Raw genomic sequence first — 25508 nt, 5'->3', positions numbered from 1 at the left:
ACATGGATGAGTGGCTATATTCTGAGATCAATATCGCTGCACTCTGTCAATCACACTAGAGAAGCGTCAAATTGAGTTTATTTTTCTCAATAGAGAAGTATTGATTGGAAAACCTTTTGAAAATTTTTTTCATGTCATCAAATATTTAATTGACAGAGCACACCAATGAAACTATTAAATGGTTCTGTATAATTTTTTGAAAAACAGTTATCTGCAACTTTTTAACTTTGAATGGGCAGAGGATTACACTCATTAAAATGCTTATTTTTATTGTAAAAGCATAATTTTTAGTTCTATTAATAAAGCTTTAGGTTACCACTTTTTTAAATGCAAAGTGTACTCTTTTAATGAGAAGAAAGAAATAACTAAGCTTTTACAGCATGGAAAGAGACCCTTCAGCCCATTGTTGTGCTACATTAGCTAATTCCATGGGTGTGTATTATTACCTTTGTGAAAATGTAAAATTACTTTTGAAGGAACTTGAGGTGCAGCTTAAACCAAGCAATATCCCAATTAGACCCAAAACAGAAACTCAGCAAAAAATGTTCGATGAGTAATTGCATTGTTAAACTTCCAGAAATGAATTTGAAGGAAGGACAACCATTCTGTTGCTGAAATGAGCATTATGCTAGTAAACTATAAATAACTGGGAATCTTTAAGCATCTGAAGATTGAATTTCTGATGTTATTAATTATCGGAATTATTATTAACAAAATGTCAGCAACAAAATGTTACTTGCATGATTGGACAAACATTTAACTGATGGACATTTTGCTTTCTTTCTGAGATCTGAACTATTAAGTTGTCCCCGTGAGGTCTCTAGATACGACAATAAGCAATGTCTGTGATATTTCAAACTTTTACAATGAGCTAAAAGCACAAACCAGTGGTATTTTCATTTTTATCTTACAGGAGCCAACACCTATCACAACACTGAAAATTTCTACAAAACAGGTGAGATTTAGTTTGATATTGTACAGTAAACAGGTGGAATGCTCCAAAAGCTAGCTGGCAGTACTCCTGATGCTGAGGCAGGAGTCTACCTCACTTTCACTCGGCTGTTAACGGGCCGTTCAATAAGCGAGGGTGGATAAACCTGGCACAAAATGTAACATCCTCTCCACTTAGAAGAAAGGTTTATGGATACTCAGGTACAGAGCAGCTCAGATTACAGACAATATTACACAGCCCACAGCCCTGGCATATGCAACAACAACCTGCATTTACATATTCAGAGACAGTAAGAACTGCTGATGCTGGAGTCAGAGATAACACAGTATGGAGCTGCAGAAACACAGCAGGCCAGGCAGCATCAGAGGAGCAGGAAAGCTGATGTTTTGGGTCAGGAAGCCTCTGTGTTCCTCTAGCTCCACACTATGTTATATCTATGTTATATTGCCTTAATAAGTAAAATACTGAAGTTGTTAATCAAGTTCTCAGTAATGGCAGATTTTCTGAAATATGTTCATATTTTTTTCTTAGGTTTCCATGTTTCAGATAATTTAGGCACTTTATTATCAATGCATTAGGGTTCACTATTGAAAAATTTTTCAAACCGTCATATGTGCTGGTTTGGTCTCAGACTGCAAGCTGAGAGGAATTCAAGCTTTGCTATATGATCTACAGAATTGACATGAAGAACATGTTAGACTATTTTGAGAAAGAAGTAAACAACATGAAAGAAAGGTGATCTTGTGGATATGATGGGCTTAGATATTCAAAAGATTTTTGGTAAGATGCGACATCAAAGATCAAAACATAAAATAGGATCTTATGGTAGGCAGCTATATGTTCACCTGAGCAGAGGATTGGTTAATTAACTGGAAGCACAGAGTTAGGACACACAGTAACAATCTTACATTTATTTGCTGAAGTGTCAGTTGTGCCAAGTTTCATGGATGGTACCTCTCCGCAATGCCCCGTGAGATCTCTCACTGTATCTTAGCAAATTTGTGTTATTAACTACCTACTCTGGCCCAATGGCTGTCCTCCTGTGAGATTCCAACACTCGCCATTCTTAGAACAACTGGCCACTGTTGGAAAATCCCAGAATTGACCATCATCCTTTCTGTCTGCACACCATTAAAATTCCGGTGTGCACCCGGACAAGCACTGTAATTCCAGGCCATCCCAGGATAGTTCCCTGTAGGATGTAGGTTAATGACCTTCTCAACTCCACCAGCCTAAGTGCCACCATTTTCTCGCTGATACTTCACACTCACTCTCTCTCTGCTAATGCATCCCCCTCCCACCAAGGCTCATGCTCTACCATTTTCACATCCGCTGTACCATCCTACCTCCCTCCCAGATTAGGTGGGTTAGCCATGGGAAAACTGTAATGGATCTGTGACGTGTCATGGTGGTTCCTGGAGGCTGACACATGTCAGATGCCATTGTCCATAGAAACTGGGTGCCTATGGCTCGTGCCAATGGAAAGTGCCCTGAGATGTTGGTACCCAGTGTCCAACTTGGAGGCTCTTCACAGCCAGCAGTGATCTGAAGTTGCCAGGGAACCATTTTGACTGCCATGTTGGGAATTCTTAATGTGTAGTTTATCCACAGCCAGTTGTAAGATGGGAAGATGTGTATTAATGAGGTGAGATATGCTGTTAATAAGGTAATTAGTAAACAATAATCCTCCTTAATAGGCAAGAATATCATTTAGTTAAAAGATGCAGCAAGTTGCTCCCAACAATAAGTAAAGCCTTTGACAAGTTACCTCATGGCAGACTGGTACAAAAGGCGGAGTCACATGGTATTGGGGGTGAGCTGGTGAGGTGGATTCAAAACTGGCTTAGCCATAGGAGACCAAGGGTAGCGGTAGGAGGACGCTTTTTAGAATGGAGGATTGTGACTAGTGGTGTTCCACAGGGATCGGTGCTGGGACCTCTGCTGTTTGTGATCTATATAAATGATTTGGAGGAAATGTAGCTGGTCTAATTAGTAAGTTTGTGGGTTACACAAAGATTGGTGGAGTTGCAGATAATGAGGAGGATTGTCAGAGGGTACTGCAGGATATAGATCAGATGGAGGCATGGGCAGAAAAATGGCAGATGAATTTTGATCTGGACAAATATGAGATGATACATTTTGGAAGGTCAAGTACAGGTTGAAATTATACAATAAATGGCAGAGCCCTTATGAGTACTGATATGCAGAGGGACCTGTGTGCAGGCCCACAGGTCAATGAAGGTGGCAGCACAGATAGATAAGGTAGTTAAAAAAAGGCCTGTGGCATACTTGCCTTCATTGGGAGGGGCACTGAGTTTAAGAATAGTCTAGTTATGCTGCAGCTTTTATAGTACTTTGGTTAGACCACACCTTGGAATACCACCAGGATGTTGCCTGAAATGGGAGATTTTAGCAATGAAGAATGGTTGGATAGACTAGGAACAAAACCAAAGTTGCTCGAAAGGTAACAGAATGGTCATGTTGAACATAAAGTTAATAACTGATTTTTGTAACTTTATTCTCTGTGTCAGTGTAAATTGAATTGAAACTCACGTGGCAGTAATGATTGACAGGGTTGTCTTGGCTTTTGATTTTCTTGTTGCTCATTGAAAAGCAAGCAGAGATGAGATGTTGATATTCCCTGCTCAGCTCTCATTCTCTTTCCACTGTACCCCTACAATTATGTCTCATGCCAATATTACTTCTTTTGTTTTCAGCAACAACTGTATGTTGGCTCAGCGTTTGGAGTCTCACAGCTCCCCTTACATCGATGTGATGTTTATGGAAAGGCATGTGCAGAGTGTTGTCTTGCCAGGGACCCCTACTGTGCCTGGGACGGATTCTCATGTTCCAGATATTTCCCCACTGCCAAAAGGTAGGAATAATTTCAGATTGCTTTGGTATTTGCTCCTGTCCTAGTTAAGAAAGTTTTGCTCGCAAGATGTTGTGTAGCACAAACCCTCAGTTGGAAACCTTCATAGCAATGGTAAATATTTATATGAGCAGCAAGTGAGGAAATACCAGGCAGATGGGCACTGCTGACAGCAGAAGTACAGCACCAGGGTGTCAACATAATTACATTTGGCAATATGTCACAATCACTACTCTTGGTCCCTTTGTGACAGCTATAATTCAGTAAATCACTTGTTCACTTTACATGTTAAAAGAACCTTAAGCAGGCTGCAGTATTTTTGTTTTATGTTCCAGTATTTTGGCTGCTCATTGTCACAGCATTGAAGACAGATTCCCACTCAGTGACCACAAGAAAATCTGGTATTCTCAAATGTTTTCCATATACTCTTTACAGATTGAGGTTTATGTTTTTGTGAATTTATGGGGTTGTTTTATGACTGAATGTTTCCTATTGGGCCTTCTTATCACATAGCCATGAAGCCCTTAGTTTCAAATAATAAATTCAGAGACTTGATCTGTGCATCTCCATCCAGGCTTGAGTCTAAAATTCTCTAAAAGCACTGATCGTGAACATAGATCTGATCAATCAGAACTCATAACTATGTTTAGGAACCCAAACTAAATAATTCATTAACAGGAAAATGCCTGTATTTAGAAATATCCTACGCTTTAAAATGTTGGGTGAATGGAAATTACTGGAATAACAGCTCACTGCTTAAAATTCCATTTTGAGGGAACCCAACTCTTAAAGCCTCTTTTAGACAATATCACTGACACCAAGGACTTACAGGTGCTTGTGAAAGATTTTATTTCCATCAGAGTAAGAGAAAATAACCCCAAAACAGTCATAAAATGTTTTATATGTACTGCAAGTAGTTGTAATGTTTGGTAATGTACCTCAGGGTCACTGTGATCTCCTGAGACTCTTTCACATTCAACTTCAAGGACAGAGAGGAATTTCTCAGAACTCTGTTTGTGGTCTAGCAAGTGATATCTATACTCACACCCACTGCTACACCTTTAACACAACTCAATATTGTGTGTGGCTCAGAAGATGACCAAATGAGCAACATCAATTTTCCGTGCGTCTGTGACTGAGTTGCAAGAATATTGTACTCCACTGAGCTCGTTTCCTAATTAATTCATTTTTACTATTACAAAAGTGAAACACAATGGATGCTGGAGATCCAGAAAAAACTGTAATTACTGGAGAACCTCACCAAATTTTGCAACATCTGTGGACAGCAAAGCAGAGTTAACATTTTGAATCTGATATGACTCTTCTTCAGAACTCTGAATAGCCATCATATCAGAAACAAAATGTTGACTTTGTTTCTCTTGCCACATAGTCTGCCAGATTTGAGGGTTTTCTCTTTTTGTCTCAATTCATTTTTACGACTTTCATTAGTATTCACTGATACATTTTTCACAAGTCTCATACTCTTTATGCAAAATAAACCTCTGTGTTAATTTGTAACTGATATGTCATCATCATTTCATTCTTTGATAGAATGAACAATTTGCCTATTGCCACTTTTGTCAATTCCCTTCGGTATGTGAAAATTGTGACTATGAATTATTTGAATCAATAGAGATGGCTTTGTTAGAGAATCAGTTTGTACCCAGAAGAGATTTCATGACTCAGCTGGTTCAGTTTCCTCAGCAGGCTGGTGATGTTTGGATCATTCAAACACAACAGCTTGGCAGTTGTTGTTTAATGTGGCTGATTGAGTTCTGTGTTCATAGCTGTTTTGTGTGATAGAGGACCGTGATACTGATTGATGCACTGATATTGAGAGGTTCCAAATGGGTGCAATTGTTAATTTAGACTAACTTTCATATTAACAATATCATAAAAAGCACCGAATTTTGATGTTTTGTGAAACCTTATGTAACTGCTGATTAATTAGTACAGTGTCATAATGGTGAGTGGTGACATGTCTTTAAACAGAGATATCGGGGGAGAAAAAAGCAGAAACAGTGATTTCCCTGAAAATGTCATATACTTGACTGAGTCTGATTTTTCAATACACTAGGGAGAATAAAGTGTCAGGATTTGAGTTTTGGGTGGGACCTTAATGTTGAGATCAAATGAAGTCAAAACTCTGCACTGTGCATGTTTATTAAATATGAAACTTTGATTTAAATGCATTTAAAACACGGTGAAGCTCTGTCCAGAGAATATTCTGTTCAACAATCTGGATTCAACATGAATCTGCTACAAGTCTTGCAGGATTCAGGGTGAAAGGAACTATTTTAATATAGGGATCCCAATCCGTTTTGTCACATTAGAGACTTTGGCAGTGTGTTGCTCTTCCCCATTTGAATGGGGATGGAGAAGGAATCATGCGGTTTTGGGGAGGTGCGAGTGTTCAGGCATAGACCAAAAATCTGTTCATTCAGTATCTTCCTTCGAATCTTTAGGCGCTATATAGGATTTGAAATAATGTTTTCTATGGCACTGAAAACAAATGCATTGACAGGTTAATCTGAATTCCTTTCTATCTCAACAACAGCATTAATGATAATAAAATGTGAGGCTGGATGAACACAGCAGGCCAAGCAGCATCTCAGGAGCACAAAAGCTGACGTTTCGGGCCTAGACCCTTCATCTCTCTGATGAAGGGTCTAGGCCCGAAACGTCAGCTTTTGTGCTCCTGAGATGCTGCTTGGCCTGCTGTGTTCAACCAGCCTCACATTTTATTATCTTGGAATTCTCCAGCATCTGCAGTTCCCATTATCTCTAACAGCATTAATGATGTGGGTTTACAACTCTGTTCTCACTGGTTCAGGAAATTCAACATGGGGAGTTCCACACTGACCCGGTCTGAGCTGAATAAAATCCCAAAGAACTGCGGATGCTGTAAGTCAGGAACAAAAACAAAAGTTGCTGGAAAAACTTAGAAGGTCTGGCAGAACTTCTGAGGAAGTGTCACGGACCCGAAGCGTTAACTGTGATTTCCTTCACAGATGCTGCCAGACTTGCTGAGCTTTTCCAGCAACTTCTGTTTTGTTTGTTCAATCTGAGCTAAAACCAGCATCGAAAAAACTACTGCACAGTTACAACAGTTCAGCAAAGCCAACATGTATCTATTCTCAATGCTTTTCCATTTTATTTCTTCAGTTGGATTCCAAAGTACCAGGAAAAATTTACTTTGACCGACTGTTTATTCAAATAATAGCCAGTTTTCTCTGTGTTCAATTACTACTTAAAAAGGAATCTTGTGTGTCCAATTCAACTCTGTACAATCAGCTTCCTGTGGGTGTAAATAATGCTGGGGCGGCACGGTGGCTCAGTGGTTAACACTGCTCCCTCACAGTTTCAGGAACCCGGGTTCGATTCGAGCCTCGGGCGATTGTCTGTGTGGAGTTTGCACATTCTCCCCGTGTCTGGGTGGATTTCCTCTGGGTGCTCCGGTTTCCTCCCACAGTCCCAAGGATGTGCAGGTTAGAAGAATTGTCCATGCTGAATTGCCCATAGTACCCAGGGATGTGTAGAATAGGTGAGTTATAGTGGGAATGGATCTAGGTGGGACACCCTAAGGTTCGGTGTGGATTTGTTATGCCGAAGGGGCCTATTTCCACACAGTAGGGATTCTGTGATTCTGTGAGCTTCAGTTGGTAATAGCAAAGGAAAATGGAATGCTGATCTTTATTCCCATGGGAATGGAGTATAAAAGTAAAGAAGGGTTTGCTGAAACTATGTAAGGCACTTGTCAGACCACAGTTGAAATACTGTGAGCAGTTTTGGACCTCTTATCCAAGGAACAATATTCTCACATTGGACGCAATGCAGAGAAGGTTCACTTGGCTGATCCCAGGTATGGGTGGACTGTCTCATGAGGAGGCCTTAAGTAGGTTGGGCCTGGACTCGCTGGAGTTTAGAAGAATGAGAGTCGACTTTATTGAAATGTACAACATCCTTGGAGAACTGGACAGGGTAGGTGTGGAGAGATTGTTTCCCACTGTGGAGGAGTTGAGGACCAGACCACGTCATTTCATAATAAAGGATCATCCACTTGAGACTGAGACGAGGAAGGATTTCTTCTGAGAGTAGTGAATCTGTGGAGCTCTTTACTGTGTAGGGCTGTCGATGTTGGGTCAGTAAGCATTCTCAGGGCTAAGATAGATTTTTAATCAATAAGACAATCAAGAGGTTGGAAAGTAGGCTTGAGGGTTATTAGATCAGCCATGATCTCATTGAACGGCAAAGCAGAGCTAACGTGCTAAATGACCTGCAGCTATGTTATTGTGGAGTAGCAAAGCAGAAAAAGCATGTGTTTTTTTTCAGAAAATCTTATGTGATCTCAGAATTAGACGATATTCTGCCACCTACTAACTCTCAAAGCTTCAAACTGACAATAAACTTATAATCAATACAGTTGCCTTGGGAATGGGGTAGATAGAGTGAGAAAATTGATTGGATCTTGCTGGAGATCCTCTTCCTGGCATCTTTCCCCATCCCCTCCATCCCACCAAGTCTAGATATTGAAATATTCTCTACATCAAGTAGCTGGGAACTTAGGGAGATTTTATTTTAAAAGACTTCGAAACAAAGGAAGTCTTCAGGATCCACTGTTGAATCATATAGGGATTGAAATAATGTTTTTATGGAGCTGAAAACAAATGCATTGACAGGTTCATCTGAATTTGTTCCTATCTCAACAAAAGTGTTAACCCTGCAGGCTTATAACTCCATTCTCTCTGAGTCAGGGAATTCAGCATGGGGAGTTCCACACTGACCCGGTCTGAGCTAAACCCACATCAAAACACATACTGCACAGTGACAACAGCTCAGCAAAGCTGTCTGTTCTCAACGCCTTTCCATTTTATTTCTTCAGTTGGCTTCCAAAGTACCAGAAATTAATCAAGAGCTTGAATCTCAGGAATATAGATAACTCAGTAGGAACCGTGATCTGAATAGATGCTGAACTAAAATCAAACACTGTTTATTGAGTAGGAAGGTGAAGCCCCAGAAACTTTGAATCACAGAATTGTTAAAATGCAGAAATATGCCAAATGGCCTATCATGTCTGTACCAGCTCTTCAAAGAAGGATCAATAAACTATTGTGTAAATTATGGACAATTAAATTCATATTGTGCAAGCTGCATCCATTCTTGTGATTGAAGAAGAGTGATCCTTATGTGTCAAGTATATGAATTTGAATAAAAACTGTAGAATAAGATTTTGTATTCAGCACTTTACCACATAACAAAGATCAAAAGTCAAAAGTCAAACACACCTGTTACCTAAAAAAAAAGTGTCAATAGCAGCATGGCTACCAGGATCCCAGTGTCAAATGCAGCTGCAAAGTTTCATTTTCCAGATGTGTTAACACTACCCAATCACCATGATTATGAAATTCTCTCCTCCTGACAATGGATGTTTTTCACGGGGATTACAGAAATTCTTACTTTTATGTTTTGTGTGCTTTCAAAATAGCAAGATCAAAGTTCAGGAAGCTAAGCCTCATTTATTAGCCCAGCCTAAACTCTGTTTGTAGCCCAGCTATAAATCTGTATGGCTTGGGAAGTTATTTATGGTGAATTGAAATGAAATGGTCATGCAAACTGTAATGTGAATCATTTTGGGCTGTGGTTCTTAATACAGCTTCCCTCCTGGAGAAAGAGTTTCACAGTGCAGTGAAGGTAGTGTTTGTATTACAGTGATGGATCCCTGAGAATAAGTATCTATGGAGTTATAAACCTGCAGGGTTAACGCTCTTATTGAGATAGGAAGGAATTCAGATGAACCTGTCAATGCATTTGTTTTCGACTCCTTAAAAACATTATTTCAAACCCCATATGATTCAACAGTGGATAATGTAATAATTGTTTGAATAAACTTTGTTTTGGATTACATTCTGCTTTTGTTTGTATCCTGCCAAGGGGATTAACATCATCTACTGTACTTGTCAGAGCAAATTTGTCTGAATCAGTCTGATTTGTACCAATATCCTGATTAGGATCCTAATCTATTTCCTTGTTTCCACGTTTTAAAGTTGAATACTTGCATTGGAAAGTTTCAGTTTGACCAGATCATTGTAAGCTCAGATTCAGATAGATAGGGAAGGATGTACCGAGGTGAGTGGAAATTTGTGTAAACTGTTGATCTCTGAGTCTTACAATAACATTGAACTGGCCATGGCATACAGTAAAAGCTCAGCTGGAAATATAGCTTGCCTGTAAGCTTGTCTGTTGCTGTTGATCATTCTTCCAAGTGGAACTCTCTGTGACACAGCTGTAGAATGCTACTATATCAGTCAGAAACTGTTTTTAGAAAAGAAAGAGGGCATTCTACCCACTGTTACTGTGTTGGCTCTTTGGGCGAACTCTCCAATTCATTCCACTGCTGCACTCTTAATATTTAGCTCTTATTTTAAGGAATATTTGTGATGTGAATGGAAAATTTGATTCCCATAGAAATGAGAAGGTAATAATAAATGAAGAACAGGAAATGAGGAAGATTTTAGAGGGACTTATCTGCTGTTCATAGAATCATAGCATCCCAACAGTGTGGAAGGCCTGCAGCCCATTTGGCCTATTGAACCCATACCAACCCTCAAAATAGCATCCTACCAGACCCACCCGCCTCACCCTATTATCCTGTATCTCCAGTGACTAATCCACCTGACCTGCACAATCTCCGGACACTATGGGCAATTTAGCATGGCCAATCCACCAAGCCTGCACATCTTTGGACTGTGGGAAGAAACCAGAGCACCGGGAGGAAACTCAAGCAGACATGGGGAGGATGTACAAACTTCACACAGACAGTCACCCAAAGGTGGAATCAAACCTGGGTCCCTGGTTCTGTGAGGCAGCAGTGCTAACTACTGAGCCACCCCTTCATTTTCATCAATAGTTTAGGGAAGTGCACATACAACATAGATTTTTCTAATGGTGAACGATGTGATCAAGTACAAATCCTACACTGTGTACCATCATTTAAAGAGATCTGGTTTAGAGATTTAGATAGATCTAGCCCCTGCGTCTGGAGATGAGTGTAGAGGAATTAAACAGAAATGGGTAACACCTATACCAGGGCAGGGATAACATTAACAAAGAAAAGAGAATAGTATCACATTAGAACATGGCTATCAATGTTTACTAACAAATTATTACTCAGTAAAAATGTGATTACAATCAGAACACTAACTACATTCATCCCACACCTACAACTTCAAGTTGAAAGGAAACATTATTTAAGCCTTTTAGGTAACTTTTGGAATACTATGTGGGGTCTTGAGCATGGAATGTAATGAAAAGGGTAAAGAACAGAATATCAAAGAAATTATAAAGGCAGTGCCATCAAGCTGTTTTGTTTTATTAATGGAAAGACATTTTGAAGGAAGATTGGTTCATGTTTTGAAAATTCTGCAGATCTACCTCACTGTTGTAGAACTGAAAGTTATGTTTAATCAGCCAGAAATGAGCCTTAACTGTTTTTAATGTTCATTATGGACTCAGTGTAAAATCAATTAAAATTAACAAACTTAACTTTACCTTTTCGAAAGGGTAGAAGTAGATGACTATCAATTAGGAAATAGAGATTTTCAAAGGTCAAGCTGATTACATGTGGCTACAACACTGCGTAAAACATTGAATGCTGGGATACCATACTTTGAACAATAACTGTCTCCTGTGTGGAATGTCAGAGGGTCGAGGCCCAAAACGTCAGCTTTCCTGCTCCTCTGATGCTGCTTGATCTGCTGTGTTCATCCAGCTCTACACCTTGTTATCTCAGATTCTCCAGCACCTGCAGTTCCTACTATATCTAGGAAGACCCATGATAGTTTGAGGGGCTGTGGGGAGAGAGACTTAATTACTCAAATGACTTTGTCTAATCCTATCCTCTTGTGTTCTTATTACCCATGTGACTGTGGGGCCTGTATTTCTGTGCTGCTCATCAATACATATTCAATGCAAGGAGAAGATATTGACTCACATTTTAGCTGATTAGCTTCTGAATTTGATGGTGCCTAACACCTAGGATCAGAATCAGGGTTAGTATATTACCAAGTCAATGAAACAATACAGGAGCTATTTTCATGCATTGTGTATAATAGGTACTTTCAACGTTGCAATTCAGAAGCATATGCAATACTTCAGTCAGGAAGAGTTCAGATATTGAAGGTTTAATTGTTTTTTTCATTGATAAGATGTGGGCATTTGCTAGCTGGGCCAGCATTTATTGTCTGTTTCTAACTACCCCAGAGGTTGCTGAGTTTCTCTAGCATTCTGGTTTCTTTTGGATTTCCATCATCCACAGTATTATGCATTTATCTCACGATGCAAAGTTTTAACTGATCCATTCAGTTCTGAATTAATTTGACTCTAAAGATTAGACTAACTTGATGTAGTGGTTTCTTAAAGATCCGCAGCAGTGGCCAGATGATTGGAATTGTCCAATCCTGGATTTGATCTAAAAAGATAACCTTCCAGAGAAGCAAAATCTCCTCCATCCAAAGAGCAGAACCTGCCGCACCTCACTCTGATCATTCTTTTTCAGACGTACCAGAAGACAAGACATCAGGAATGGTGACCCTCTCACCCAGTGTTCTGATCAGCATCACAAGGGTAAGCTCATGATGACTCTTTTGATTTAGGTTGAACCACATTCTAACATTTCTGAACAATTCTTCTACTAAATGATGTGCTTTACATTTACAATTCAGATGGATGAAGCATAGATAAATAATTTGTTTCCATTTTTGATGAAATATTGGTGAAACATTGCAGAATCCTAAGTATCGGTTTTAAGTTGGAAATCAGAGGTTAAAGCTGCATCAAAACACACAGATGGTCAAAAACTGTGTCTTATCTAATCTGTGAAGGATTCAATATCTTCCCTTCTCTCTCTGACCCTCTGTTGTCTATTCCTGAAAACACTTAACCCAAATTCCCTATTCCTTTTCATCTAACTTTCAGAGTAGATAGTATTCCCTTTAGCTTTCTCAAATGCTAAAGCAATCAAGCACTGTTCTAGGATCTGTGATCAAACACATCTAGTCAAATACTGCATACGATTTATAATCTTATTGACTTTATAACTTGGTTAACATGGGAGCCCTTCTTATTTCATAGTGAAATATTACCTATGCGTAGAAGTGCTCAGAATTTACTTTTTGGAAATTAGTTGCTTGCCATTGGATCCAATTTGCCCAGTATAGCAGGGTTAAGGCCGATGGTCGATTTATTCAGGTCACTGCTAATTTGATCAAGACTATTTTTGTAAGTGATCTTGCTGACTGCCTATACTGAGTATATTGCACATTGGTAACATTGTTCTTGCAGTAATGATAGACCTGAGCTCTTGAATCTATTGCCTACTGTCAGAGTTGCTGATGTCTAAACCCTAGATAGCTAGGCACAGAACCACATCAATAAAACACACCAAACTAAGTCAAATTAGAAATAGAAGGAGAGAAAGCCTTCACCTGGCTTAAAAAACAACCACTCTCCACTACCCCTCTCCCATTCCGCCATCTCTCCTGCAGCAACTTCACCTCATTATGATTCTCTGCTGAAACTGTTCTAAAATGCTTGATTAGTAACTTCTTCATTGATCCCATCTATTTAGTCAAAGGATTGTTTTAAAATTCATTCCACATCATTGGCTAGGCCAACACTTATTACCCAGAGTGCTGTTAAGAGTCAACCACTTTGTTATGGGCATGGAGTCACATATAGTTCAGACCAGGCAAGGATATAACAGTCCATCCCTAAATGACGAGTGAACAATTGACAAAAAAACACTCTAATTTGCAGATTTTTATTGAATTTGAATTCCACTCCACATTAGCTGGGCCTCTGGTTTAACAGCCCAGTGATAACGCTACTTAGCAGTCAGCTCTCCTCCTGTCTGACTTACCTTCTAAGCCTAAACTTTTAATTTCTCCTTGACTCTCTCACTTTCATGGGAAATGTGCTTAATGTGCCTTAATTAAATTAGTTGTTCCCCTTAATCTTTGACAACTATTGGATCACCTCAAATCTTCCTCTTTTTCAAAGGCTACAAAGCCTATTTAACCTGATCTTCTAACTCCAGTGTGTGATCCCTGCTGTCATTCCAGTTGCTGCAGTCTGTGGCTCCTCATGATTCTTACAAAGAGTGACCACAACTGCGCATGTTACGTTACACTGTGGAGAGAGAAACAGAATTAATGTTTTGACCCCAGTGGCACTTCAGAAGGCTCTGATTAAGGGTCACTGGATCTGAAAAGTTAACTCTGTTTCCTTCTCATTGATGCTGCCAGTCCTGCTGAGTTTATCCAGTTATTTCTGATTTGCCGTATCAAGGCTTTTGTTTAAAAGAGTGCAATTTATTGACTAGAATAATGGCTTTAGGAAGTAAATAAATTCCTTCCTCCTCCGTGGGAACAGTGCTAGTGATCTCATTACAATTAATAATGAAATGACTGAGCATTTGCTGTGAAATATTTCTTGTGTTGTTGCCAAGTTGTGACTGAGCACTGCAACGCCAGTTTCATCTTTAGACTTTAATGTCTCCTATGGTAACCAATCATCCGTCTCCCAACTTCAGAAATATTTCACCTGTACCACAGGGTGTGGGCCAGTTTCATTCTGTGTACATTTCACGTGGTACTGCTTGGAAACAACTTCCTTTCACATTGTAACAATTAAAAGGTGGTGAATTAAAAACTATCAGAGAGAAGTAAAATGGAAGTGGAGAAGTGAGAGATGCACCATTGTGGAATAATAATAGTCCTTCCACTTCAATCTTATCCTTGAACATGTTGATGCCTGGCAGATCACTAAATGCTGGTTTCGGTAACTACTGCCGATTGTTCATTAACTTTCACTGCAGCCAACTCTGCTTGGGACTTTGAATTCGTCACCAACATTCCACAAACATTGCTAAAAAGAATCCCAGAATATCTCAAGATAGACCCTGCAATTTGTTTGCTCCAGATGCAGTGCATGGTTGGTTCAGTCCAGCCAAACTGTAAAAGACGTGATAACCGTGCTCCCCTACCAACTCCAGACTGTGATTATCTCAACCACATTCAGGAGCTAAACGTTGGGCACTGCTGCCATCTGGTGGAAAACTCTGAACAGAGATTTTATTAGGTGCTGCAACTTTTCCATTTATAAACTTTGCACTTGTACTGAAAGTCGTCGACATTGTCAGTCATTCGCTCATGAGTCTGATTATCCGCCGAAGGAAAGTCAGTGTCACTGGTCCTGAATTCTGTCGGCCCTTATCTGGCTGATGAGCCTAATCCTGGAGCTCCTGTATCTCCCATCGCACATGTGGTACGTCCACCCGTTCATAGGCTTGTTGACAAATGAATTAATCCTGTCCATTGCAAAGTGTGTTTATAGAAAATTAAATGTATACAAAGCTGCATACTGTAGGGATTCTATAAAAAGAAGCTAAAGATGTTAAATGCTTTGTAACATTACATACAGTTCATTTGCATATCACACACAAAGTGAAATGGTGTTTGCAATATTAGTATACAAAGTTAAATATTTTTGCAGATGTTTGAATCTATTTTGGATAGCCGGAATACTGACACAGTTTAAACAATACACAAAACAATTAAGTCTGAATCTGTTTCGAAATTAGCATTATGGGGTGTAGATTTCAAACATTATTTTCTGGTATTTCTTCTGCATTATAGAAAGCTGAAGGCTTTCGCTGTCTATAGTGGAGTTTTGTCCAAACGCAAAAGCAATTTTACTGCAGTGAGACATTTATAATTAGTTTAGTAATGTCAGGGTTGTAGCTGATGGATGGTTTATTCAATGCCTATGAACTAAACCACAGACTTTCCCCAAAAATGTTTTACTGTAATTTGTTGTCCTTCTTGGTATTGAATCTGGAGTTATCCTAGTGCAGGGACAGATAGCAACACTTGCCTGAAAATCAAGAAATTTAACATTGCATCATACTTACTGACTGTATAGAAACTGTCAATAATTCCTCAGTAATACTGGCTGCTGGTGAGTACTCAGATTCATTGGAATGGTAGGTACGGTCAATGCTTCAGGTCCCCTTTTTGATAGTTACCTACTGGTTCTTATTGTATACAGCGCTAGCTTCAGATTGCAGTGCTGGAAGCTAGTTTCTCATAATCTGTCTCCAGAATGCAGCAAAAGTTTGATTAGTAATCTTAAGCATCAAGAATTCTTCATGAATAATAGTAATAAGCCCTTAAACCTCTCTCAATCTGTGCAGGATAAGATGGGTTTCACATTGCTATTACAGAACCCATGTGAAGGAGTTAGAACTGGCCTCATAATCCTTCCTCCTCTCTATATTCCATGTAATGGGTAACACAATACTGTCTGGCTGATACCTTTATCCCTGTTTCAACCCTTGTTCTCTGTTCTTTTTTCTTCTTTAGTACAACTGAAGTTTCAAAACGGTGCCTTAATGGTTTCCCATGAGTTTATGTATTTTTATTTAAGACTCTTGACTTTTGTGTGACAAAGCCACATAGCGTATATTAAATTTTCGAGTTTCTAAGTAATCAGAGGTTTGAAATGTGAGGAATAATTCATCTTAAGTTGCAAATGTGGCTGCAGTCAAGGTGTTGGTTGTCCCACTGTTGGTTGCAGTTCAGTAGGTTTTGGGTAGAAATTCATCCCATGAGCTATTGTCGATGGCTTGTTTGACACATGTCTAGTGTTTAATAGAGAATATAAAGAAATGACAAAAAAAGCCAAATGATTACTTTGTAATTGTCTTACTTGAAGTAGTTGGCAAAGATCCAAATGACTGCAGAGATGAGGAGGTAAAGGAAATTAGGATTAGTGAGAAGTTTGCACTGGAGAAATTAATGGGCTGAAAGTTGATAAATCCCCAGGATTTGATGGCTTACTTCCAAAGTCCTGAGCCAACCAGGCTGAACCAAATTCACGAAACCAGGCCCAGTAAGAACTAAAATTAACATCACAAAGCGGAAACCATATACCTGTCTTTGGTCCATATCCCTTAACATCTTTGCTTAGTGAAACTTTATCACTTCTCATTTAAAATTAGTAATTGATACAACATACATTACCATTTATAGAAGTGGGTTCCAAACATCTACCTGTAGAAGTGCTTCCTAACATCTCTCCTTAATAGTCTGATTTAATGCTAATTCTCAAACTATGCCCCCAGCTCTAGAATCCCCAGCCTGTGGAAATAGTTGATCTGTAACTACATTGTCTTTACCTGTTAATACCTTGAAGACATCAGTCAGATCACCCCTTAACCTCCTAAATTCAAGAGAAAATGGGTCTAATTTGTATAAACTTTCCTTGCAATTTAGTCCCTGAAGTCCAGGTGTCATTCTTATATTTCTACATTGTTCTCCCTCCAAGGACAATGCCCTATGTCTGTGTTGGATTTGATTAGATTTGATTTGTTATTGTCACATGTACCAAGATACAGTGAAAAGTATTGCTTTGGATGCTATCCAGATAAAGCATACCTGACATAAATACATCAGGGTAATAGGACAGAGTGCAGAATGTAGTATTACAGCTACAGAGAAGATGCTGAGAAAGATCAAGCCTAATATATCAGAGGCCTATTCATAACTCTGATATCAGCTGGGAAGAAGCTGTTCTTGAATCTGTTGATACATGTTTTCAAACTTATATATCTTCTGCCCTTTGGAAGATGATGTAAGAGCGTATAACTGGGGTGGGAGGGGCCTTTGATTATGTTGGTTGCCTTCCTGAGGCAACAGGAAGTATAGATGGAGTCAATGGATGGAAGGCTGGTGTTCATGATGGACTGGGCAATGTTCATTACTCTATGTAATTTCCTGCAGTCTTGGGCAGAGCAGTTGCCATACCAAGCTGTGATGGATCCAGATGAGGTGCTTCCTATGGTACATCTATAAACATTGGTAACAGTCATTGTGGACATTCCAAATTTCCTTAGCTTCCTTAACTGTGCTCCCTTAAATGTAGGGTCAATGTGGGTGAACCAGGACAGATTGTTGGTGATAGTCACTCCTAAGGAACTTGACACTATTGATCACCTCTACCTCAGCTCCATTGGTGCAGACAGGGGCGCATCCTCCACTCTACTTCCTGATGTCAACGACCAGCTCCTTCATTTGTGAGAATATTTGATGCTGTGATTAATTATTTTTCTTACATTTAGGAAGTAATAAAATTCCTCTTTCTTTCCTTGAAGAAAACATTGTTACTTACTTCTTAATCTTGAATTAGCAGACTGTATTTGGTTGAAATGTGAATAGTTGCACTATTAAAATAATTAAAATTCTTTGTTTGGTCAACCAAGGAGGCTAATATGAAAGAATTCAATTTGCCCCTTTCTCACCTGGTCATGACTTCTACAACAATGAACTTAGTTGAACCTCAGGGACTGTGTATGATGGCAGCTGATCTGATATTATCCAAGATGAGTTTCCACACCCTTCTGTTTTTATTCCCACCATCTTGAATCACGAGAGCTCACATTGTCATGGACTGCCTGTGCAGTGAACATTTGGTCTTAGCACACTTTCTGGTACATGTTGGAAGTTTATGCATACTGATAGGTCACCAACTCTGGGGGGTGGGAGGGGAAATAAACTCTCTGTACCACTTTCTCTTTTATCAAGTCTCTCCTTAAAACCTATCTCTTTCACCTGTCCTAACCTCTCCATTGGTCATATGGTGTTGAGTTTTGTGAATGAGCACTCCTGTGAAATGCCACAGTGATGTTTCACTATGTGAATGCAGGAGACCAAGAGCCAGGATTCGGTCACAGACACTCCAGGCACGAGTGTGGTGATTGTCTGTCTGGATGATTCACATAACCAGGGCAACGATTGGCAATGGGGTGAAGTCTCCAGTTGCCTCACATCTGAGGAAGGGTCACCTGAATCGAAATGTTAACTCTGATTTCTATTCACAGTTGCTGCCAGATCTGCTGAGCTTTTCCAGCAACTAAGACAACAAAGTGTGAAGCTGGATGAACACAGCAGGCCAAGCAGCATCTCAGGAGCACAAAAGCTGACGTTTCGGGCCTAGACCCTTTATCAGAGAGGGGGATGGGGAGAGGGTTGTGAAATAAATAGGGAGAGAGGGGGAGGCGGACCGAAGATGGATAGAGAACAAGATAGGTGGAGAGGAGAGTATAGGTGGGGAGGTAGGGAGGGGATAGGTCAGTCCGGGGAGGACGGACAGGTCAAGGGGGTGGATGAGGTTAGTAGGTAGGAAATGGAGGTGCGGCCTGAGGTGGGAGGGGGTATAGGAAGAACAGGTTAGGGAGGCGGGGATGAGCTGGGCTGGTTTTGTGATGCGGCGGGGGAGGGGAAGAGCTGGGCTGGTTTTGGGATGCAATGGGGGAGGGGAGATTTTGAAGCTTGTGAAGTCCACATTAATACCATTGGGCTGCAGGGTTCCCAAGCGGAATATGAGTTGCTGTTCCTGCAACCTTCGGGTGGCATCATTGTGGCACTGCAGGAGGCCCATGATGGACATGTCGTCTAAGGAATGGGAGGAGGAGTTAAAATGGTTCGCGACTGGGAGGTGCAGTTGTTTATTGCATACCGAGCGGAGGTGTTCTGCAAAACGGTCTCCAAGCCTCCACTTGGTTTCCCCAATGTAGAGGAAGCCACAACAGGTACAGTGGATGCAGTATATTACATTGGCAGATGTGCAGGTGAACATCTGCTTGATATGGAAAGTCATCTTGGGGCCTGGGATAGGGGTGAGGGAGGAGGTGTGGGGGCAAGTGTAGCACTTCCTGCAGTTGCAGGGGAAGGTGCCGTGTGTGATGGGGTTGGAGGGCAGTGTGGAGCGGACAAGGGAGTCCCGGAGAGAGTGGTCTCTCCGGAAGTCAGACAAGGGTGGGGATGGAAAAATGTCTTGGGTGGTGGGGTCGGATTGGAGATGGTGGTGGGGTCGGATTGGAGATGGCGGAAGTGTCGGAGGATAATGTGTTGTATCTGGAGGTTGGTGGGGTGGTATGTGAGGATGAGGGGGATCCTCTTTTGGGCGGTTATTGTGGGGGCGGTGTGTGAGGGATGTGTTGCGGGAAATTTCAGGAGACACGGTCGAGGGCATTCTCGACCACTGTGGGGGTAAGTTGCGGGCCTTGAAGAACGTGGTCATCTGGGATGTGCGGGAGTGAAATGCCTCATTCTGGGAGCAGATGCAGCGGAGGTGAAGGATTTAGGAATAGGGGATAGAATTTTTGCAGGAGGGTGGGTGGGAGGAGGTGTATTCTAGGTAGCTGTGGGAGTCAGTATGCTTGAAATGGACATCAGTGTCTAGCTGGTTGCCTGAGATGGAGACAGAGAGGTCCAGGAAGTTGTTGGAGATGGCCCAGGTGAACTTGAGGTTGGGGTGGAAGGTGTTGGTGAAGTGGATGAATTGTTCGAGCTCCTCTGGGGAGCAAGAGGCGGCGCCGATACAGTCATCAATGTACCGGAGCAAGAGGTGGGGTTTGGGACCAGTGTAGGTGCGGAAGAGGGACTGTTCCACGTAACCTACAAAGAGGCAGGCATAGCTTGGGCCTATGTGGGTACCCAAGGCCACCCCCTTTGTCTGTAGAAAGTGGGAGGAATCGAAAGAGAAGTTTTTGAGGGTGAGGACGAGTTTGGCTCGGCAGATTAGGGTGTCGGTGGAGGGGGACTGGTCAGGCCTACGGGACAGGAAGAAGCAACTTCTGCTTTTGTCCCAGTTCCTTCTTTGTTAGGGAGAGGAGATCAGGATCAAACCGCTCATTATTCCTCCCAGACTCTGAATGGACAGTATCCATGTGATCTTCCCATTCATTGGAAGTGAGTAACTATCACTTAGTAAATCTCTTCATTAAGATCATGCAAAAACTTGGCTACAGTGTTGATATACTAGATAATTGTTCATTCCCATAGAACAGTATCTCAGCAGGAAGCAGGAAGTGACAGGGTATATATTTTTACTGCTCAGAAGATACTTCGCTAGCATTTATGCAATATCTCAGGGGGTCTCATCTGACCTAAGATAGCAGTCATGGGATTGGGATCATTTCTGGACCCTCATGCCACTCTTCCCATCAACTCAGCAGGTGGGAGATCATCCTGGTGTCAGTCACAGAGGAGAAACCTTCTTAACCACCATTGAATTAAGTCCTTAGGGAGAATCAGAAGCGCCCAGCTTTGGAGGGATTAGTGAGGACACTGTGGAGTGTGGGGAGAGATTGAATGGTTTCACAAAGGGGGATGGTGAGAGGAGGGCCTCCACCTTGAGGCAGCCTCTGACAGCGACTGTGAGGCGACCCGAGTGGGGGGAGGAAAACAGCATTACAGGAAGGTGACCAGCAGCAGCTGTAGCCCGTAGAGGGCAGTGTGTGGGGAGGTGGGGGTGATTAGTACAGGGTGTTTCCCATCAGCCACTATGAGACCACCTGCTAGATGTAGAAGTCTGTCACCTTTGGGGAATATTCTGTTCGCTGCCATTCCACCTTCAGGACAATAACCAATGGCTAATGCTTCATTCATAAATACTTGACCCTAATCTCATCCTCCACCCATGGAGAGAGCGCAATGCCATTCTTCATGAAGTGTTTTTTTTTCCAATTTACAGAGTCATAGAATCATTCCGCACGGAAACAGAACCTTCAGTCTAACTCAACCATGTTGACCAAGTTTCCCGAGCTAAACTAATCCCACTTGCCTGCATTTGCCCATATCTCTCCAAACCTTTCCAAATGTCTTTTAAATATGATAACTGTACTGGTATCTACCACTTCCTCTGGCAGTTCATCGAAGGAACTCCCAATGCAACTGAATCCACAAGGGGGTGTATGTGAGATAAATCAAATCTTTCAAGTCAATTTAAAGATATCTTATAATTAATTTATAGAAAATAGCATTTTTAATTCAACTTAGGAACTAAAAATTTGTGAATGCCTACAGCTCACTGTGATTGCTCTGTATATCAGGACATATGTTTCAGTCTCTAATTTTCTCAATTTGATGGAACATTTGTTGAATTCTCAAAGGTTTGATTTTTTAATACAATGTTGAAAATGACCTGTTGTCAGTGAATGGGTGGAAATTGTGAATGTTACCAGTTGTAACAAGATGTTTATTAATTTCTTCTCTTTAGAGCACTGTAACTGCCTACTTCCAGAGCCAACAAATTGTGATTTCTGGAATGACACCTCAAGAGGGAGTGGTGGGAGAGTTCAGCCTTTACCAGCAATTAAAGCTGTGTATCAAAGCCAGAAATCATACAACACCAGGTTATAGTCCAACAAGTTTATTTGAAATGACAAGCTTTTGGAGTGGTCAGAGATAATGGGAACTGCAGATGCTGGAGAATCCAAGATAACAAAGTGTGGAGCTGGATGAACACAGCAGGCCAAACAGCATCTCAGGAGCACAAAAGCTGACGTTTCAGGCCTTGGAGCGCTGTTCCTTCATCAGGTGAAGTGGAGGGAAGCACATAGGCCTGTGCTCTGAAAGCTTGTGATCTCAAGTAAACCTGTTAGACTATAACCTGATATTGTGTGACTTCTGACCTTGTCCAACCCAGTCCAACACCAGCACCTCCACATCATGTATCAAAGGCAGAAAATTGCTGATGAAACTCGGCAATATCTGTGGAGAGAAAACAAAGTTAATGTTTTGAGTTCAGTGACTCTTCATCACTGTGTTCTCTTTTCTCCCAAAAAAAGATGCTGCCAGAACTGCTGAGTTTCACCATCACAGTTCTGTCTTTGTCTCAGATTTCCAGCATCTGCAGTGCTTTATTTTCGTTAAGAGCCTCTCATCTAGACCCATCCCCCTATTCTTTCCCTGTAATCCTGCATTTTCCAAGGCTAACACACCCAGTCTACACATCCCTGAGCGTGATGGGTAATTTAGCATGGCCAGGCCACCTAACCTGCACATCTTTGGACTGTGGGAGGAAACTGGAGCACCCGGAGGAAACCCACACAGACACAGGGAGAATGTGCAAACTCCACACAGACAGTTGCCTGAGGCTGGGATTGAACCCAGATCTCTGGTGCTGTGAGGCTGCAGTGCTAACCACTGAGCTTTTATGTTTTTCTGTGCTGATAGGGGTATAATTTTGAAATTCATTGAATGTATATATTCGTTTATTACATTAAACTAAATAAATTAGTTTACTGACTTGGCTTAAAACTGTCTTCAGGCTTAGACCTCAAGATGACACTATTACACGATAATAGTAAATGCTGCTGTACGTTGTCATTTATACATATATCAGACTCTGACCTATAATTCCATGAAGCAAGGACTAAACTATCTTCTTTCACTGTTCATGTCCATTTGGTTTCAGTACTTTCTAAAGTTCCAATCTAGTGTAGTCTTGTTTAGTGTTGTCTGCTTTGTAGTTTAACCAAGTCCCGCGCTCTCTGTCCTAATTCCATTTACACTCCTAATGCTATTTACACTTAGTGATGTGCAACTCCAAAACATCATCATCAAGTTCCTCCAAGGCCTGAGGCTCTTATACAACTGTAACATTTCCTGACTAAGGAAAGATGGACCTGCATTAGAAGTATTGCATTAAATGATCACTCCATTAATATCTCAGTCCAGGGAGGTATTTTGTGAGCAAACATTGTCAATTTGCGCCAATATCTGTTAGAGTTTAGAAAAATAAAAGGTGATCTCAGTGAAACATATAAGGTCCTGTGAGGAACTGATAAGCTCGACATTCAAAGGATATTTTCCCATTTGGTAAAGACAAAAAAATAGCAGTATGGGGTCACTGTTTAAAAGTAAGAGGTCTTCCATTTAAGATTGACACATAAAATAAATTATTTTTCTTCAATTGTCGTAAATCTTTGGAATTCCTTTCCCCAGAGAGAAGTGGGAGGTTGGGCAGGGGGCAAGTGAGGAGTAGGGGTCATGGTGGTGGAGTGCAGACATAGACAGGGTTACTGAGAATTTTTAAGACAAAGTTGATTCTTGATTAACGACGATGCCCAGCATAATTGGGAGTGTACAGGAAAATGGAGTTGAGGCTGCAATCAGATCAGCTGTGCCTTGTTGAATGGCATAGCAGGCTTGAGGGGTTGAATGGCCTCCTGCTGTTCCTGATTCCGTTGCTGCTATGGGACCACAGCATCTCATAAAGACCTATCTAATATGGCAAGAAGTAGCGAGTGATCAATACTGGTCAATGATTGAGGCAATTGAGTCATTGTTAATCCTGCACTATTCAGGCATTTCTGATGTGGATCTATTCTCAGTTTTGCTGCTGCCTTCTCTTCCTTCAGATAATTTGCATGAGCATGAGAATATGGAGGAAAAGATTATCTATGGAGTGGAGAACAGTACCACCTTTCTGGAATGCGTCCCGAAATCACAGCGAGCTATAGCATACTGGCAATTCCATAGGCAGTCTGATGACCATAAAGAAGAGGTAAGACATTAAGCCGCAGGGTCATAGTTGTCAGGATTGAGATTAATTGTGTGATATTAATACAACTGTCTTAACAACGGCATTCATCCTTCAATGTAAACCAATAAAACACTGGAGCAGGAGGAGGACATTCAGCCCCTCGAGCCTTTTCCACCATTCAATGAGATCTTGGCTGATCTGTGGCCTAACTCCAAATGTGTGTCCTTCCCCCTTATCCCTGACTACTTCTGCTCAATAATTTTTTTCCATCTCCCATTTAAAATTAATAATTGATCCAGCATCAACTGTCATCTGTGGAAGAGAGTTCTAAACACCTGATACCCTTTGTGGGTAGAAGTACTTCCTAACATATCTCTTGAATGGTCTGGCGCTAATTTTCAAGCTTTGCCCCATAGCTCTAGAATTCCCAAGAGATAGCTTATCATTATTAGCCTGTCTTATCCTATTAATAGTCACAGAGTTATAGTCATAGAATCGTACAGCATGGAAACAGACCCTTTGGTCCAACTAGTCCATATCTTGAAGACTTTGATCAGATCTGCCCTTAACCTTCTTAAGCCTTGAGAAAATGAGCTTAATTTGTATAATTTTTCCTCATAACCCATGAAGTCCAGGTGTCATTTTGGTAAACCATGTTGTACTCCCTCCAAAGCCAGTGTATCCTACCTGAGGTATGGAGCCCACATTCTCTGATATAGAAGAAAAGAATTTCCTTACTAATGCTGTTGACACTTTCGCTGTCAATATCTCCAAATCTGATTCAGATGCCACCTGTAATTAAGATGTTCACCAATTCTGTAACTTACTGGTCCATTGCTTCCAAAATCATGATACAGTGCTATTTAATGCTTCAGTGTAATTCATGGAATATTCTAGAAACAGCTCCTGCCCCAGAGAGAGCATGGACAGGATCTTCATCTATTTTTCCTGATCATTGTCTGAAAAGTGACTGAAATAGTATTATTTCCTCCCTTTAATATGTCACAATTCGGGGTATTTTGGGTTCCCTTGGGTACTCCTACAGCCCGACATTATCTCAACCTTTGTAACCAGAAGAATGAATCAGGGATGTCGGTAAGATGGGACACAGAAGGTGACTTTATCAAACACACTACTTAGAGCTGTTAATAACTTGTAAGGGAATGCAAGCTTTTGTATTTTTGGTTAGGAATATTTGCGTGTTGAAGGGAAGTGAATGTGGTTCAGCCATTCAGGCTATCAATTTGTAAGAGTTTAGAGTAGTTTGTGGCCTGTGTTCCTTCTGATTACAGACAG

The 25508-nt window shown here is 40.9% G+C and overlaps 1 protein-coding gene across 2 annotated transcripts in view; it reads left to right on the top strand.

Annotated features, from left to right (window-relative positions):
- The window catches only part of LOC125463164 (semaphorin-3A), a 409874-nt gene that overhangs the window by 370714 nt on the left and 13652 nt on the right, over positions 1 to 25508 (top strand). For both annotated transcript variants that reach the window (XM_048554000.2, XM_048554001.2), the window contains exons 14-17: positions 914 to 955; positions 3670 to 3827; positions 12379 to 12446; positions 24088 to 24233. In XM_048554000.2, the coding sequence (XP_048409957.1) occupies positions 914 to 955; positions 3670 to 3827; positions 12379 to 12446; positions 24088 to 24233 (414 nt within the window). The remainder of the gene's footprint in view (positions 1 to 913; positions 956 to 3669; positions 3828 to 12378; positions 12447 to 24087; positions 24234 to 25508) is intronic.

This window comes from Stegostoma tigrinum, chromosome 25 (genome assembly GCF_030684315.1).
Source record: "Stegostoma tigrinum isolate sSteTig4 chromosome 25, sSteTig4.hap1, whole genome shotgun sequence".
NCBI lineage: Eukaryota > Metazoa > Chordata > Chondrichthyes > Orectolobiformes > Stegostomatidae > Stegostoma > Stegostoma tigrinum.
This window is presented reverse-complemented; position numbering and strand designations above follow the sequence as displayed.